Source organism: Megascapheus bottae, chromosome 1 (genome assembly GCF_031878675.1).
Source record: "Megascapheus bottae isolate mThoBot1 chromosome 1, mThoBot2.hap1, whole genome shotgun sequence".
Taxonomy (NCBI): domain Eukaryota; kingdom Metazoa; phylum Chordata; class Mammalia; order Rodentia; family Geomyidae; genus Megascapheus; species Megascapheus bottae.
Window position 1 is genome coordinate 48,461,990 of NC_143509.1, and position 16,795 is coordinate 48,478,784.

Below are 16,795 nucleotides of genomic sequence, written 5' to 3' on the forward strand. Positions count from 1 at the left end.
TCAAGTGAGTGTTCCTTGGAGAATTTTATAGTGGTCAAGAGGCAAACTCCCTACATACCTGATCACGGAAGTATTCTGGGTTGAATGTAAAAATAGAGAAATAAAAATAGCTATGTTTGGGCCAGGAGTTTGGCTTAGTGGTTCAAGTGCTTGCGTAGCATGCACAAAGACCTGGGTTCGATTCTTTGGTACCACATACATAGAAAAAAGCCGTAAGTGGTGCTGAGGCTCAAGTGGTAGAGCTCTAGCCTTGAGAAAGTCCAAGGACAGTGCTCAGGCCCTGAGCTCAAGCCCAGGACTGGCAAAAAAAAATAGCTATGTTTTCCTTCAGATCAGTAGGCTTCCAGAAAATATCCTGTATTTCATTCTGCAGTTCAACCAAGAAAACTGCAGACAAGAGCCGGATGCTGGTGACTAATGGCCTGTAACCATTCCTGCTCAGGAGACTGAACCCCAGAGGATCAGGGTTTGAGGCTAACTCAGACAGAAAAGTTCAAGAGATTCGATCTCCAATTATCCATACAAAAGCTGTGTTAGAACTTCAGCTTTAACAATCTAGAGGCCCTGAGTTCAAACCCTAGTACCACCAAAAAAAAAATGGTAGGCTTTGTAGAACTTGCTGACATAATCAATCATTGAATAGTAGTGGTCCATTGTTTGCTCTTTCCATTAATCTTTCTAGTTAGTCCTCAGACGCCAAGTTTTCTGATAGCCAAATAAATAAGCAAACAAAAATAAAGCTTTGCAATTTGGCAACTATGCTGGAGTTTCCCAAACATTTACAGCAAAATGCTATCATACTGGCATGCACTTCCTGGGGGATTTCTCAGCTTAAAAAGCATCTTGAACTCTGGATGACCATAAAGCTTTCTGGCAGTTATGAAACAGCCTGGGATCTGTGGCTACACACTGAGGTCTAGGTCACATTAGATGAACCCATTATCCTGTTTATGGCTTCAGACTGACTTGGAAGCTGGGGAAGGAAAGGGCTGGAAAATAAAAGTGCTGGAGAGTGCCAAGAAGTTTTCAAATAGAGAGGAATGTGCTGATGAGCTCTCCTGGGGGAAGAAGTACTGTACTTCACTTCGCAGTGCAGGTTTCTGAAGGCCTCTTCTTATCTAACAATTACAGTTGGGCCTCTGGGTCTAGGACTCTTCATAGATGAATAGAACCAAGCATGGGCTGAAAAACAGCTGAAAAAATTGTGCCTATAAGACTGCATCTGACCTTTTTCTGTTATGCTGCCTTAAATCACACCATTTAATAATTATTTCTTTATGTACACTCGCATTGTATTAGGTAGGGTAATTCATTCACAGATTATTTAATAAGAAGCTGTGCATACATTAAATGTTAATCCTCTGCTACTTTATGGAAGGGACGTATATATCCTAAATGCCAGCGAGGTGACTACTTAATTAATATAGCTTATATTTATTTTATTTGTTGAGTAGAAGCTAATAAAGGGATAAAAATAGCATTTAGATTCCAAAGGCTGGATTCAAATACAGTTATAAGTGCTAAGATTTTAGAGAAGTCTAAAATCCCCACACAGCAGACACTGCTAGTATTGAAATTAATTATGGGTAGTGATTACATATAGAGATTTTTTTCTTGAACACTTGTTTATAGAACATGACATTTGAAATATGATGTAAAAACAGTGTTAATAAAAAGATTTAATAAAAAAGACAAAAATAAATTATATGTAGCTTGCTTGAAAATTACAAGCCAACTAGGAACAGAAATGATTATTAAGAATTATGATCATTTCTCCAAGTTCTTACTCCTGCTAATATTGTATTCATTTCACAATGCTTGGCTCAATTTAAGGGCTATTTGGAGACACTGTCTTCGTAACTAAGATTTTTCTCTGCTATGAATACACAGGTAATGTTCTGCCCTCCCCTTGATGCATTTAATTTTTCTTTTCTTGGTATTTTTCTTCTTTTTTTATTTTAAATTGTTATTCTGAAGGTGATAGATTGAGGGGTTACTGTTTCATAAATCAGGAAATGAGTACATTTGTTGATGGATAATGCTACCCCTTCACTTGCACTCTCTCCAAGTTTTTTCCTCCCTCCTTCCTCATGCACAATTTATACAGTGCATTTTTTGCCAGTTCTGGGGCTTGAGCTCAGGGCTTGAGCACTGTTCTTGGCCTTTCTCAAGGACAGAGCTCTACTATTTGAACCACAGCACCACTTCCAGGTTTTTCTATGTATGTGGTTCCCTGGAGCCCCCTATGTAGTTCATTTTCAACATAGTATTTAGTGAGCATCCATGCTGCATGTATTCTCTCTCTTTCCAGTTATATGCTTGTCTTACCTCTCTCCAACATACTTAACAAAAACCAAACAAACAAGACAAACAAACCCTCTTTTTTATTTTTTGAATTCATTTTGATAAATGCTAGTTTATATAATCATAGTCATAGATACATTACATCTTGGTATTTCTACCCTTTTGGTTTCACTATGTGTGAATGCTTAGAGACCTGTAGAGTTCATCCTGTGCCAGTATATTTTAGCTTCACATATGAAAGGAAATATTCACCATTGGTCTCTCTGTACCAAGGAGACTTTCTGTATCTCCTATTCCTTCTGTAAAATTTTCAGGGTATGTTTTAACCTCAATGTCTTTCTACAGGTGTTTAAACAATTCTGCCAGCACCATGTATTTTCTTCTATTTTATTTTTATGGAAGATTAAGTTGTCATAGGTCTGCAGGTTAATTTCTGGATCTTCAGTTCTATTCCATTGGTCCTCAGCTCCATTCTTATACCAGTACTAATTTGTTTTTATTATTATAGCTTTGTAATAGAGTTGGAACTTTGGTACTGATAGTCCTCCAGAGCAGTTCTTTCTGCTAAGGATTATTTTTTACTATTCATATTATTTTATTAGTCCACGTGAATTTTTGGATTGTTCCCTCTATTTCATTGGAACACCAATGGGAATTGCATTGAATTTGTAGACAGCCTTTGGCAATATTGCCATTTACATGATATTAATCCAAGAGCATAAGAGTTTTTTCCAGTGGATAAAAAAGTATGGGGTCCCCCCCAAATGCTTAACTATCTACTGAATTGTCTGTTTTCATGTCTCGGTTACTTCAATCTAAAGTCTATCTTTGAGATAGCTTAGTAGCAGAGAACTTGCCTAGCATGCAAAGGTCCTGTGTTCAATCTCCTTCAGCCTAAAATAGTAGAGAGTAAATATAAAGCCCAGCTCAGATGAGTACTCTCCAAGTATCTTTGGTGAACAAATCTCATATGCCATGTGAGCTGTTTCCTCTCTAACTTCCTTGAATATGCTATCTCTCCCATATCGTCTAGCACTGATTAACTGACAGTATGACAAGCGTTAGTCCTAAGACCTTGTTGAATAGCCAGTTTCCAAGTCAGGATTTACGGAGATCCTGGAGCTCATGGATGTTAAAAGTGGGTGGATGGTATGTGTAGTGAAAGTCTGATGTCAGAAAATAAAAAAAAATTAAAAAAAAACACCTCTTGTATTTGAGTAAAATCACAGGAGTCTAAATATTTGACATTACACAGTGATACTGTCCAAAAAAAACCAAGATGAGTGTCTGTTGTTTAGTGTTCCAATCTTTACTACTTCCTGAAATCCTATCCCCTTTCCCTTTGAATGTGCTCTATGATATGGAACCAAACTGCCTCAAACTGGGACCAGTGACTGATCCTTGTTAACTGAGGAGGCTGGATTGTGGTTTGAAGACAGCCTGAAAATAAAGGTCTTTAAGACTTTATCTCCAATTAACCAGTAACAATAACAATCGAAAATGCCAGAGATGAAGCTATGGATCAAGTGGTAGATCACTAAGCTTGAACAAGAACACAGGAATAGCTTTCAGGCCCCAAGTTCAAGACTCAAGACCAGCACAAATGAAAAATAAATAAAGAAATTAATGAAACAAAGCTTCCCCAAGCTAACATGTATTTTCTGACCCATTTTTAAACAGAAAATGGAGGATATTCTCCTGTTTAATTGGGTCTGTCATTAAACTCTTCCTCACTCTTCATGGCTTATAAGTCTATATCTTGGCATTGTCAATATTGTATATGAGTAATCCTTTTTCCACCCTCACAGTATCCATAAGGATGGGTATGACTGAATAATCCACAGAATTCTTGTGGAAAACAGAAGGATTGAGTATGAATATATCTTAGCCATGAGATACCAATCAAAGGCATTTTTACTTTAAAAGCTTGCTTTCACTTTAAAAACTTGAAGTGGTTTTTGGGTGTTTTCTCCTCCTCCTCCCCCTCTTTCTCCCCCTCTTCCCCCCCCCCCCCCTCCTCCTCCTCCTCCCCCCCTCTCCTTTTCTTCTTGAATATGGGTTCTGCACTAATCTAAATGTAAACCCAGGAAACCCAAATCACTTTTTTCTCATTTTCAGGAGAGGAAATTGTGCAGGTACTTACCCTCTCTCAGGTCTCGACCTATATTTGGTGATGACTTTTTCCTTATTGATAAACCATGTACTTCTGTCTCCTCTATGTTCACTCCTGAAGGAATCCTGTCCATTCAAAAGAGTTGACATGATGATTTCCCATTGAATAGGGATGTTCAAAAGCAAAGAATACTACATCTGATCAGTCTAGGATTCTGTCTGTTATATGTTTATGTCATATACATTGGACCTGCCTTTCTAAATAAACTGAATATCCCTGCCTCCATGTAATTCTCTGTGTTGTGGATGAATATGCTCCATTTCACAGCTTTGCCTCCCTTATTACAATTCATTGTATCTGTGGTTTAACTCCCTTCACATTAGAATATCTTCCTAATGGGGCAGGGAAAAGGTGACCATGTAAATCTTTATAGTATTGCTTTGAACGTAGGATGCTTTGTTAAATAAAAACTGAATTGAAGTAAAGTGTTCAAATGTAGAAGATAGCTGTCAACTATTCTGAGAAGGAGGACACACAGATTGTCTCTTGTTTTGGAAATATGCAAATGCGAGTTGGATATCTTCATATGTATATATATATATATATATATTATACACTTGCACACAAGTTGGAGAACAAATCTGCATGTATGTTCTTAGATTTTGCAATAATCTCAAGCCACCCAAGTCTTTACAATCAAACTGAAGACTTCATGATTCTAAGTCACTCATGTATCTGTCACTCCCTGTGATGAAACTCTATGTAAGGCTCTTCCTATGACAGGGTCTGTTTTCCAGGTTGGAAATGGATAGAATGGACCATTCTATCTCAAATATGCTTTAAATTTGGTGTCAAAATAAAATGGTCTAAACTGACTTGATCATGTTAAAAATGAGTTTTCATTTCTTATTCAGCCTGTGATACCTAATATTTTAGCTTACAGAATATCTTCCTGAACTCACTGAATTTCAAATCAATACAACAAAGATAATCACCATAGAAATAAAAAAAATGTATACATTGCTTTCTATTAATTGACTGACAACAGCATCCAAGTTTCTCTTGCTTGGAATCAAAGAATGATGGCATTTAGATAAAAGCTGATCAAACTTCTTTATTGAAAAAAAAAATAAGAGCCAGCAAGAAAGATAATTAAAGTAATATCAAAATAATAGGATGAATTGGGACTAAGAAAGAGAATTTTTAATTTGTAGCTCAAATCTCTTAATTATATCTTCCCCAATTGAAGAAAGCCAAGTTTGGTATACCATCGTCTAACTCTTTAGTGTTTCTTCTTATTAAAATGAAAACATGTGATAGGGTACTCACCGATTTTCATCCTGTCGTCCTCCATAGCGGATCCAATAATTCTGTTTTAAGTGAAGAAAAAACCCAACTTTATTTCTAAAATATCACTTATATAAATAAGAATACATTTAAAATAGTCAGGAGACTGAAAATACTTGGAAACTTGTAAAATATGTAAAAATATATTTTTATTTACAAAGTAATGAAAAGAAAAAGTTTTGAAACAATAATGCAATTTTGGAAAGTACAAAATGAATTTAAAAGTTGCTTGCAATTTGCTTTGGCATCTGTCCTTTAGTTCCCAAAGGCTACTGGGAATCTGGTGACAGAAAGAACGTTCAAATATCATTCAGTCCAACTGTTTTATGTATATGAGTAACACAAATAGAAGAAGGATGGCCTGAACTAATAAGTGAGATGTTCTTAGGTCTCTGGGATAGCACAATCTTGAAAAATGGAATGTAGGGGTAAATATAATAGAGGTGTGAACTCTGGGAGGATGAGGGAGAAAGGGTGTGTTTGGGGAAAAGATAAAGAAGATGGAATGATGTTGAAATAAACCATTTGCAACTATTTAACTTGAACAATAAAACCTGACAGACATGTTATTTCTTTCTTTTTTCTTTTTCTTTTTGCCATTCCTGCAGCTTGAACTCAGGGCCTGAGCACTATCCTGGGGCTTTCTCAAGGCTAGAGCTCTACCACTTGAGCCACAGCACCATTTCCAGCATTTTCTACGTATATGTGGTACCGAGGAATTGAACCCTTTTCTTCCTGTATGCTAGGCAAGCACTCTACCATTAGACCAAACTCCCAGACCTGGAGATGCTATTTCTTAAAAGGAAATGGTACAGAAAATGTGTTTTACATGGTGATTAACATGTGCTAATGCACCCCCCTGTATAACTGAAATGCACCAATAAAAAAAACAAAAAGATAGGGTTGGGATGTAGCTCAGTGGCAAAGAACTTGCCTACCAAGTGCAACGTCCTGGGTTTGATCCCCAGTACCAGAAAAAATACAGTTAAAAAAAAGATAAATAGATTGGAGGTGTTGCATTAAGAATATTACCTTAAAATAATGCAATTTTCTAAAATGTGCCAGTGTAAACAAATCATAAAGACAGAAAATCTATAGTGCAGATAGAATACATCATTAAGTGATTTCATAAATATATTGTCAATTGCATATACAGAATAGATTCTGGAAGGGATGGTTAAATGTACAAAACATATATCAAGGTGGTTTAAAGGGGAAAATAATTAATGCTATAGGTAAAGAAGCTCTTCATCTCTACCCGTTGAGTCACAGCACAATTTCCTGTTTCTGGTAGTTAATGGGAGATAAGAGTCTCAGGGACTTTTTGCCCATGCTGGCTTTGAACAATAGTCCTCAGATCTCAACCTTCTGAGTAGCTAGCATTATAGGCGTGAACCACCAGTGCTCAGTGGTAAAGGAATATTCTTATTGGCCATAAATATGTACAAATTAAAATGACAAAGATGTATCCATTTCTATGTAATATATGAATGGTACATGTGATTTTAAAATGTTAGTTCTTGATGCTGACAAGTTAGTGGTAAACTGGTACTTTTGTTTATTTCTAGGAATGTCAATGGTATCAAAATAATTCTCTCAATAATGCAATTTGTTCCAAGAACTTTAAGCCTTATATCGTTTGATTACTTTGCTATCATTTCTTTGCAAAGTAATCCCGCTCCTGGGAATTTATATTAATTTTATAATTTAATAAGGAGGAAAAGGCTTAATCCTCTGAATATGGTTGAAAACAGAAATAATGCAGAGTTTCAACAGGTAAAGAGTTAACTTCTTAAATAAAAATGAGGACAAAAATCTATCTATACCATTGCACTAGCTCTCCATATGCAGTTTTCATAAAAATACTTAGAGAGGACATGGGAAGAGGAGAGACAGCACATGATGAGTTGTAGCTAGTGTTGTCCTTTGTGAATGCATGTGAAGTGTAAAAATTCATTTAGTGGCTCTTGTCTGTAATCCTAGCTAGTCTCGAGGCTGAGACCTAGGGAATCTCAGTTTGAAGCCAGCTCAGGCAGGAAAATCCTTAATATCATTTTACTTTTTAATTGTGGGGATAATACATAGGGTGTTACAGTTACATTCATCAGGTAGTAGGTGTATTACTTCTCACATATTGATATCCTTTCTCTTGGTTTTGTCCCCATTCCCTCCCTCCTTAATATCGTTTACTCTTAGTTAATTAGCAAAAAAGCCAGAGGTGGAGCTGTATAGTTCAACTGTGAAGGCACCAACTTTGAGTGAAAAAGCTAAGGGAGAATGTTCAGGCAATGAATTCAAGCCCCAGTACTGACATATGATGAAAGTAAAGATATTAAGGGAAATAAAAAAGATGGCACCCCAAATAGGAGCAAATAAAACAATCCAGAAGCAAGTACAATGATACACAAAAGACTTTTACCAAGAATATTTATTTTGGACCTTATTGGTACAGAGATGTAATGCCTGGTTAGTACGTTGACTTTTAACTCGAGGGTAGTAGAGTTGGCAGTAATGGGGATGCCGAACTGTTTGTTAAAAAAGACATATATGAGAATTTATTGTCTTAAAACAAAATTAACTTCTTTTTCCCGCTATGCACTTACTGGTTCTGTATATGAAAATCCCAGGCCTTCTGCAGCTGACTTTATCAGTTCATATTCCAATTTATGACGTTTCACAAACACCATCAAATCCTAGAGAGAGAAAGAAAGAAAATTTAAGCTTACAGCTAAGAAATTTATGTCTTGCACCTAGGAAACATAGTGTTCAAATGAAAAGATTTTTCATGAGATACTGACCAATAATGTCCCTGTGTTAACACCTTTCCACAAGATGGCAAGTATGAGTATGAAAGGAATGAATGCAATTTTTTAAAGAATTAAGTTCTGGAATCCTTATTTATTGTTCAACATCTCCTCTTTTATTGAGCACTGGTGGTTGATTCCTGTAATCCTAGCTACTCAGAAGGCTGAGATCTATGGGTTGTGGTTTTAAGTCAGGAGAAGCAAGAAAGTTGGTGAGATTCTTTATACTCTTTTCTCTAATTTACCACCACAACTACCACTACCATCACTACCACCAAGCAAATGCTGGAAGCAGAGCTATGGCATGAGTGGTGAAAGTGTGAGACTTGATTGAAAAAGCTAAGGGACAGCATCAAGGCCCTGAGTTCAAGACATATCACCCAACAAATACAAATGCCTTTTAAGAACTGTGTGTGTGTGTGTGTGTGTGTGTGTGTGTGTGTGTGTGTGTGTGTGTGTGTGTGTCTTGAAGTTAGGGTCTGGGCATTGTCACTGAACCTCTTTGTGCTCAAGGTTGCACTTTACCACCTGAGCCACAGCACCACTTTCAGCTTTTTTGAATAGTTTATTGGAGTTTGACAGGGACTTTTCTGACTGGGAAGACTTCAAACCTTGACCCTCATATCTCAGCTTCCTGAGTAGCTAGGAATTCAGGCATGAGTCACCAGCACCTGAGTATATATAAATAAATAAACATGTATGCATATATATGTACACATATATAGATATATGAATGAAATCAAGTCTTCTTCAAGTACACATCAGATCATATCTTCCTCTCAGCACTCTGGTCTCACCTCTCTGGCCTCGATGGATGCTGGGTCGATGCTCTCATCCAGCAGGCTCTCATAGTAGTCTACATTATCGAGCACATCCTCATCATCCGGATGGAACAGAAGGTAGGCTTTGGCACACTCCAAGGCCTTCACGTATTCACCAACTGAAAGGCCAACGTGTTGCAGCAGTACAGTCAGATTAGGCCTAGCCAGAGACTGCTTTATCTATTCATGTCGATAGCAAAGATGAAAATACACCGAGGGTAAGCAAAGTGAGCAGCAACACTTCATGGGTGAGTGAAGGTGGAATATGAGGTCAAGTCTGTGTTGGTGTAGGATGTTCTTTTTTTAATTTTTTTTTAATTGTGGGGGATGCTTTGTATAAATCATCAGCTGTTCTGATTGAAAATGTCTGCTGGCAGTTTTTATAAATACAAAGAAATAACAGAATTGTATGCATTAATTCTGCTTTTTTTCCCTCCTGATGTTGAATTAAGAAAATATTCTGACCATGAACTTCTAATACAATAGGTCCTATTTAATACCCAATGTATAAATAATAAAAGTAATTTAAAAATCCTATTTTCTCTTGATGTAAATTTTATTGTGATGTAGTACTTTCATGGCAGATTTCTTTTGAGTTCCTCAAATACAATTCCCACCCCTCACCATTCAATTATATTAACAGCCACCTGCTAAAAGAAGCAATCAAGTTTCATTTATACTGTTTCTATAGTTTCAGTTCTGCTACAAAGTTATTTAGATATTGCAAAATTAATGTTTAGGTATATTTAGCTGTTATGAACTGAATTATAAAAGGTATTTTTCAAACAGGCCACGACACCGATTTTCTTTTAAAATAAATGTTTTATAGATCAAAATCTAGAGACATTAGGCCAAATAGTATGACACTAAATGTAAGGACCTCCAGGATAAGGAAACAAAAGCCATATAATGAATGATTGTTCTTAGTGTACTATGTTATCTCTCATCTCTTTTGCCATCCCTTGGTTATCTCATATTGTTACAATATTTCACCTTGTTATCTGATATATTTTATATGTGCTTAATTGGTTATTTGAAATTGGATAGGGAAGGAGGGAAATCAAAATAAGCGGGGGTAAGGTGGGAAGGAAATGGTGACCATGTCATAAGAAAGGGTATCAATGTTTGTGAAGTTATGCACCTTCTATCTGATGAATATAATGTAACCCTTCTATTAATCACAATAAAAATAAAAAAATAAAATATAATAAAATAAATGTTTTCCAAATGTGGTTTGCGTGTTTGTGAGTGTGCATGTGTGTAAACTCAAAGATGACTCTGATTTTTAATAAGAGGGCTAACAGCCCACTTTCTCACCTCCTTTGTATTTACTGCTCATGACACAAGTGATATATAATTGCCTTCATTGCCAGGAAAGTGAGTAATGTTTTGCCTTTGGAAAGAGAAAAGGCTTGCAAAAGTAGTTTTATATGTTGGCTGATAGTTATTCTTATTTAAAAAGGGAAATGGTTTCTTTACTACTAACCTCAGCCTGGGGCACAAATGCTGGCTGGTGACAGTGAGAAACAATGAGAAAAGCACAGATCAGGAATTACGGCCTGCCAGGAAACAAAGTGATTTTCAGCAAATCACTTGTCCACACGATAAAGATGTAGGACAACGTGACAAAATTAATCTCAATGACCAGAATTCTAGTCATTGCTTTCAAGCAGGAGAAATGACCCTCATTATCTCTTTCTCAATAACAAATTTGTATTGAGATGTGAATTTTTACCCCATGGTTTGAAGTTACTCTAAACATTTGATAATATATTTTTGTGGAGGTTAGCCACAGAAAATGTAAACCACATAGATAAAAATTTGGCAACATCTTTCAAAACTATAAGCAAGTAAATTACCAAACCCAGCAATTGCACTTTCAGATATTTGTACTATGGATATTTGTGTGGAAATGTGCAATGACATACATATAAAATATCGTTCATTTTGAACATTCATTGCAATAGCCAAGATAATGAGCAATTAAACTGACTTTTGACCAGAGGACATATATAAATTGTAACACAATGACAAGCAGATGTGAAGAAAAGTGGATGATAATGATCTCTTGATTCCTATTAAGTTGAATGTAAAATTGTTAAAGTTTAACCATATTTTTTTTTTGCCAGTCGTGGGCTTCAGCTCAGAGCCTGAGCCCTGTTCTTGGACTTTCTCAAGCCTAGAGCTCTACCACTTGACCCTCAGCACCACTTTCAGCTTTTTCCTATGCGTATGGTACCGAGGAATCGAACCCGAGTCTTCGTTCATGCTAGGCAAGCACTCTACCACTAGGCCAAACTCCTGGCCCCAGTTTAACCATATTTACCTAAGAAAATAGCAATTTCATAGATCTAACCTACTTTTTAAAAAACTCAGTCATGTATCAAGTTGAGAAACAACATATAAGGTAGTATTAAACAGTATGTTGGTTTGTAGGCAAAAAAGAGGAAGTAAATTTCTTTTTTTTTTTTTTTTTCCAGAGCCGGAGACCGAACTCAGGGCCTTGCACTTGCCAGGGAAGGGCCCTTCCACTGAGCTAAATCCCCAACCCCGAGGAAGTAAATTTCTGAGTGTAGTTGTTATGTATGTATACAATTTCACATGTACAAATAAGAAACCACTTTGTGGAAACAGGAAAAAGGAGGATGCTTAAATGTTTGGATTTTCACCAATGTGAATTATTTCTATCAAATTAAGTTCAAAAAGGTACATTGAAAAGCCATATGGTGAGTCTCTCATATAATTTGCAGAGTAAGTATTTATTATGGTAATAGACTCTGCATTTTTGTCTTGTAGTGTTGCCTTCCGCTTTTCTCATCTAGAGCTATAGTGGGCTGAAATGAAAAAAGAGTAAATGAATTGCATAAACTCTTACCCTGGTGTAAAGGAGAGAAAACAAAGAAGAATGAATGACCAGCATGGGCTGTACATGTGATGGAAAGCCGCCTGGCATGGGTCAGTACAAGTAAGCACTCTACCTCTGTAGTAGGCGAACTGTAGGTAATCATAATGCAGGGGAAGAAAGTTCTCAATTGGTGAGAGGCGGCCGGGTCGAGTGGCGAGTTCCCTCACACATTCATGCTGACACACTAGCACCTGCACGTAGTGATCTGGAAGATAAGAGCAGGGGTGAACCCCCTCAGGCCACTCAAGGATACAGAACCACACTCCAAAAGTCACCTCGTTATCACCAATCTCTACGGGAAAACCTCACATGGACTTGGCACTGTGCCTGACCTGTGATTACTGGAGTAGTAGTCAAATCCACAGCTCATGGTCTTTTCTCTTTGTCCCTCTTCCTCTCCCGATTACTATTTTCCTTCCACTTCTGAGAATCTACCACACCTGACCCAGCTGAACCTGGACTTCCTTATCTCACAACTCTGAGCTTCTTGTGGGATATATTAGAAGGACTGAGCCACCTGAATTGAGGAGTGAAATCTAACATTGAAATGTTCCTTTTCCTGGTCAATAACTGCTAGCCAGTTTTACCTAAATGGGAATCTTTGTAAATCATTCTTTCTTGACTAGTCTTCCTAGTTTCCAAATCAGTCCATTACATGGTCATCGCATATTTAAATAGTAGAGACAGTTTATTCTTGAACAAGACTGGTAAAGTAGGGAAAGGATGGCAGTTAAAGAATTTGAATAAGCATGTGTGTTTTTTTTTTTCCTCCTGGCTCTTTCTTTTCATGGCTCTTGTTCTTCTCACTTACAGACAGGGGGAAGTGGAAGGATTTTCACATCCCTTCATGCTGTCTGCACTCCATCTTTTCAAAGCATGGGCTAAGGAAATAGGAGTAGCTGATGTCCCAGGGAAGAAAACAGCTCCTCCCCTTTGCTCAACATTGATTTTTACAATGAAGATGGAGAAAGTCTCCCTCTCAGGGAGAGAATGGTTCATTCATGCTTGGGCCAAGTAGACTCCCTTGAGAAGGGTGATAAAATCACTGACTCCATAGTTGTACAATTTAATTTACCACCACTGCCTTCTTTCAAGAGGTTCTCTGTTTAGTCAGAGCTCTGCTTGGATATGGGTGATGTTGCAGAGCAACTTTTGGACCCAACAGGAAGGAAAGATATGTTTTCTTTCTGGTGTGTGTGAGGGGGTGGAGTATGTAGGGGGGCATTGAGCCAGATTCAAAAGGCCAGGTTAATCAATATTATATAGTCATAACTAACAATCAAAAGCACAGCACTGTGTAACTTCATTTAAAGGATGCAAGGGAAGAATTATTTCTAATTATCTGATTAGCATTTCACAATTAAACTACTGTTACATATAATAAGGAAACAACAAACAACTTTGAATTGTTTTGTGCCACATAATTATCTATAGTCCTCTTTACCTTCTAAGATACATTTCATTTGATCCCAAATGACAAGTAAAAGGGAAAAGCAGATGATATACCTACCATTTTGTCAAAATCCTAGGAGAAGTATTTTTCAAAGCAGACTATAGATAGCACCAAATTAAGAGGGACAAAATAATGTTCTTCAGAGAGGAGCTAATAAATAGTCACATCTAGCAGACTTTTGTTGTTTTGGGCAGCATTTAAAGTGTCTTCTAACTCTAAAATTTAAGTATTATATGTTCATGAATTCTGTATTTTAAATGCCATTTGTGTTGTAATTTAGAACATTCTGAACCATATTACAATTTACATAGTACTTGGCATATAACTTTTATTAGTTGTAATCCTTGCCTGCTTTTTATGTCAAATGTCATCACGCAAATTAATATGCTTTTATAATAAGCTTGAGATCCATCATTTTTGGAACATTTTAAAAAATTTCCTTCCTATTATGAGTTGGAGAAATTTCAGATTCCCAAGAAGTTTTACCATATTTCTTTAATTCGTAATATTTGGTTTGGACTTGGCAATTATGACATTATGAAAGCAATTTTCACTTTGAGAGCTGTGCTGGTGGTGATGGAGATGGTAGTGGTGTGTTAAAAAAATTTAAAGAACCTAGCAAAGAGCCAGTGGTTCACACCTGTAATCCTGTCCAATAAAATTACTACTGAAAAAAATAGAAAGAAAGAAAGGCCAGAATTGGAGCAGGGCTAAGTGGTAAAGTGATAGCCTACAGGAAAAGAAACTCAAAGTGAATGCCCAGGCCTTGAGTTCAAACCCCAGAACTAATACACAACACACACACATACACACACATACACACACACACACACACACACACACACACACAGAAAGAGGAATGGGGGAGGGGGAGAGAAAATGAAAACAAACCAGCTTTGGAGGTATAGCACAAGACCCTGAGTTTAAATCCTAACACCTTCAAGAGAATAATGATAATAAGAAACCCAAGTTAGACTATCACTAGGCTTTCTAGCAAACCAATGTGTGTAGTGATCATCATTTGTGGAAATCATCCACTTAGTTTCTACAACAGATCGGGGGCACTTGCCAGAACTGTTCCAGGGTAGGGGGGCAAGGAGGATGTGACATTGAAGGATGGGCCTATGTTCCCCCCAAACTGTAATATAGTAAACAGTGAAAGGAGACGCTAGTTTATTTCCAAATAAATGACTAAATATAGAGAATCTTTTGGTCACTGAATTCAGGCACTGAGGCCTGACCACTGAAGAGACAATACTGTAACCCTGTAATCCAGGAAAAGATGTTTAGGTTTGCAAGGGAAAATGAGCATTGGCATCTCCAAGGGAGTAAATGAAGTGAAGAAGATATGTATCTAGCAGAAAGAAAGGGGAAGGGAATGAGAGCATTCACGTGAACAACAGTAATGATTTGGGTGTTACCTAAGTGGGGTCTATCCTATGAGACAGATTAATTATGTAGGTCTGTGAGTACAGAGATTTAGCTCTGTCTGTGTTAAGAGCCAAACCTAGATTCTAAACTATGAGTGGGGGAGGAAGTCACAGTATTTCAGCTAAACTGTACTTCTGAGATGATCTAAGTTCATAGGAAAAGGGATTAAGAGACAGGGATTGGTTAGGCAGTAGTAGAGATTAGTTTGGTAACAACAAATCAGATAGGATTATAAACTGAAGAAGACTGAAAGATAATTTCCTTGGCTTGGATAAAAATTTACTACATAAGTTTGTGTTAGGGAAATAGAAAATAGAGGAAATTGGAGAAAGCAAATTGACTCAAGTAACGCATCTTTTTTGAACGTTTATTTGAAGAACGCTGGTGTTAATAGTTAGAGTTGTTGAGTGGTATCCTGGTTCTCTTGACATTTGTTTAATTTTTAAAGATTTGCTTAAGCTCTGTTGGGCAAGTGTGTGTAATTTGTTTTAATGGTTCTCATCTGATTCTTGCACTGTTTTATTTTAGCCTGAGTTGACATAACATCATTACGAAAATATGGCATCTGTGAGATGCATGATGTTATTATAAGCAGGAAGCCTAATGTAGAAGTAGATGTGTACTAGAATAGTAGCTATTGTGTACTAAAGCACAGAAGTAGAAATGTAAAGAAAGAACTAGTAATTTGTGCTTCATGATGTTTGTCACACTCTTCAAGGCGATGCTGCCTGTAGACTTTGCTATGTAAATGCCTGTCCTTAGAGGTTTCTCTTGGTTCACTTTTTTTTATTAAAACATTTATAATTTACTTAATATTGGTTTATCCAAAACGCTGGAAACAGGGAAAAGTAAATTGAGTCTAGCAATTTGCATTTCAATTGAATATTATTTTTAATATGTGTATACCTTGGAACAAAATACTGAATAACTTCTTTCTGTTATCTTCCCATTCTATTGATCTTTAAGGACACAGCAATGTACAGCTGTGGGAAAACCTCAACAGACAAGATCCTTCCCGCTAGGCTCAGTCCTGTGACATCATCAGGACCTGAAAGTCAATCCCTCAGTGAAGGGGGTATCCCCAGCTGAACAGCATCCTCTGGTATTAATAAGCAAGAGCTAAAAAATAGATAGATGCACTCATTCTGACTATGACAACCAGTGCAGCACAGCTTGCAGTTGGTTTGATCTATAAAGTGGCATCCTCCAAATCTTTTGAAGTTCCATGCTGTCAACTCAGAAAATATTGTGCCCACACCAACAGACTCTGTGCCAGAAAAGGCAAACAAGATCCCTTCGTGAGTTCTTCCTTTGCAGATAGGAAAACTTCTACTCCAGCCCTGTAGCCCAGACAACTCAGTAAAGCTTCCCTTTCATTCGCCAGTGCAGTAATAGAAAAAGCCAATAAAAAAGATAGATACCAAAAGTGTCTACCCTCAAAGTTGTTTAGAATGTTAAGAGAGATACACATATGTAAAATGCTTTGTCTCTTCTCATTGTTATATAAATATAGGTACTTACTACTAATAAATAAAATGTAAGTAACTAATGATTATTAACTAGCTCCTTTTCACATGAAAGTTATTAAGTGTGCAAAACATTTTTTCAATATTTTCC

The 16,795-nt window shown here is 36.9% G+C and overlaps 1 protein-coding gene across 1 annotated transcript in view; it reads right to left on the reverse strand.

Annotated features, from left to right (window-relative positions):
• The window catches only part of P3h2 (prolyl 3-hydroxylase 2), a 157,666-nt gene that overhangs the window by 23,685 nt on the left and 117,186 nt on the right, over window positions 1-16,795 (reverse strand). Inside the window, exons 4-8 of the mRNA XM_090343852.1 lie at window positions 12,368-12,499; window positions 9,366-9,508; window positions 8,368-8,457; window positions 5,747-5,787; window positions 4,448-4,542 (exon numbers count right to left, since the gene is read on the reverse strand). Coding sequence (XP_090199978.1) covers window positions 4,448-4,542; window positions 5,747-5,787; window positions 8,368-8,457; window positions 9,366-9,508; window positions 12,368-12,499 — 501 coding nt within the window. The remainder of the gene's footprint in view (window positions 1-4,447; window positions 4,543-5,746; window positions 5,788-8,367; window positions 8,458-9,365; window positions 9,509-12,367; window positions 12,500-16,795) is intronic.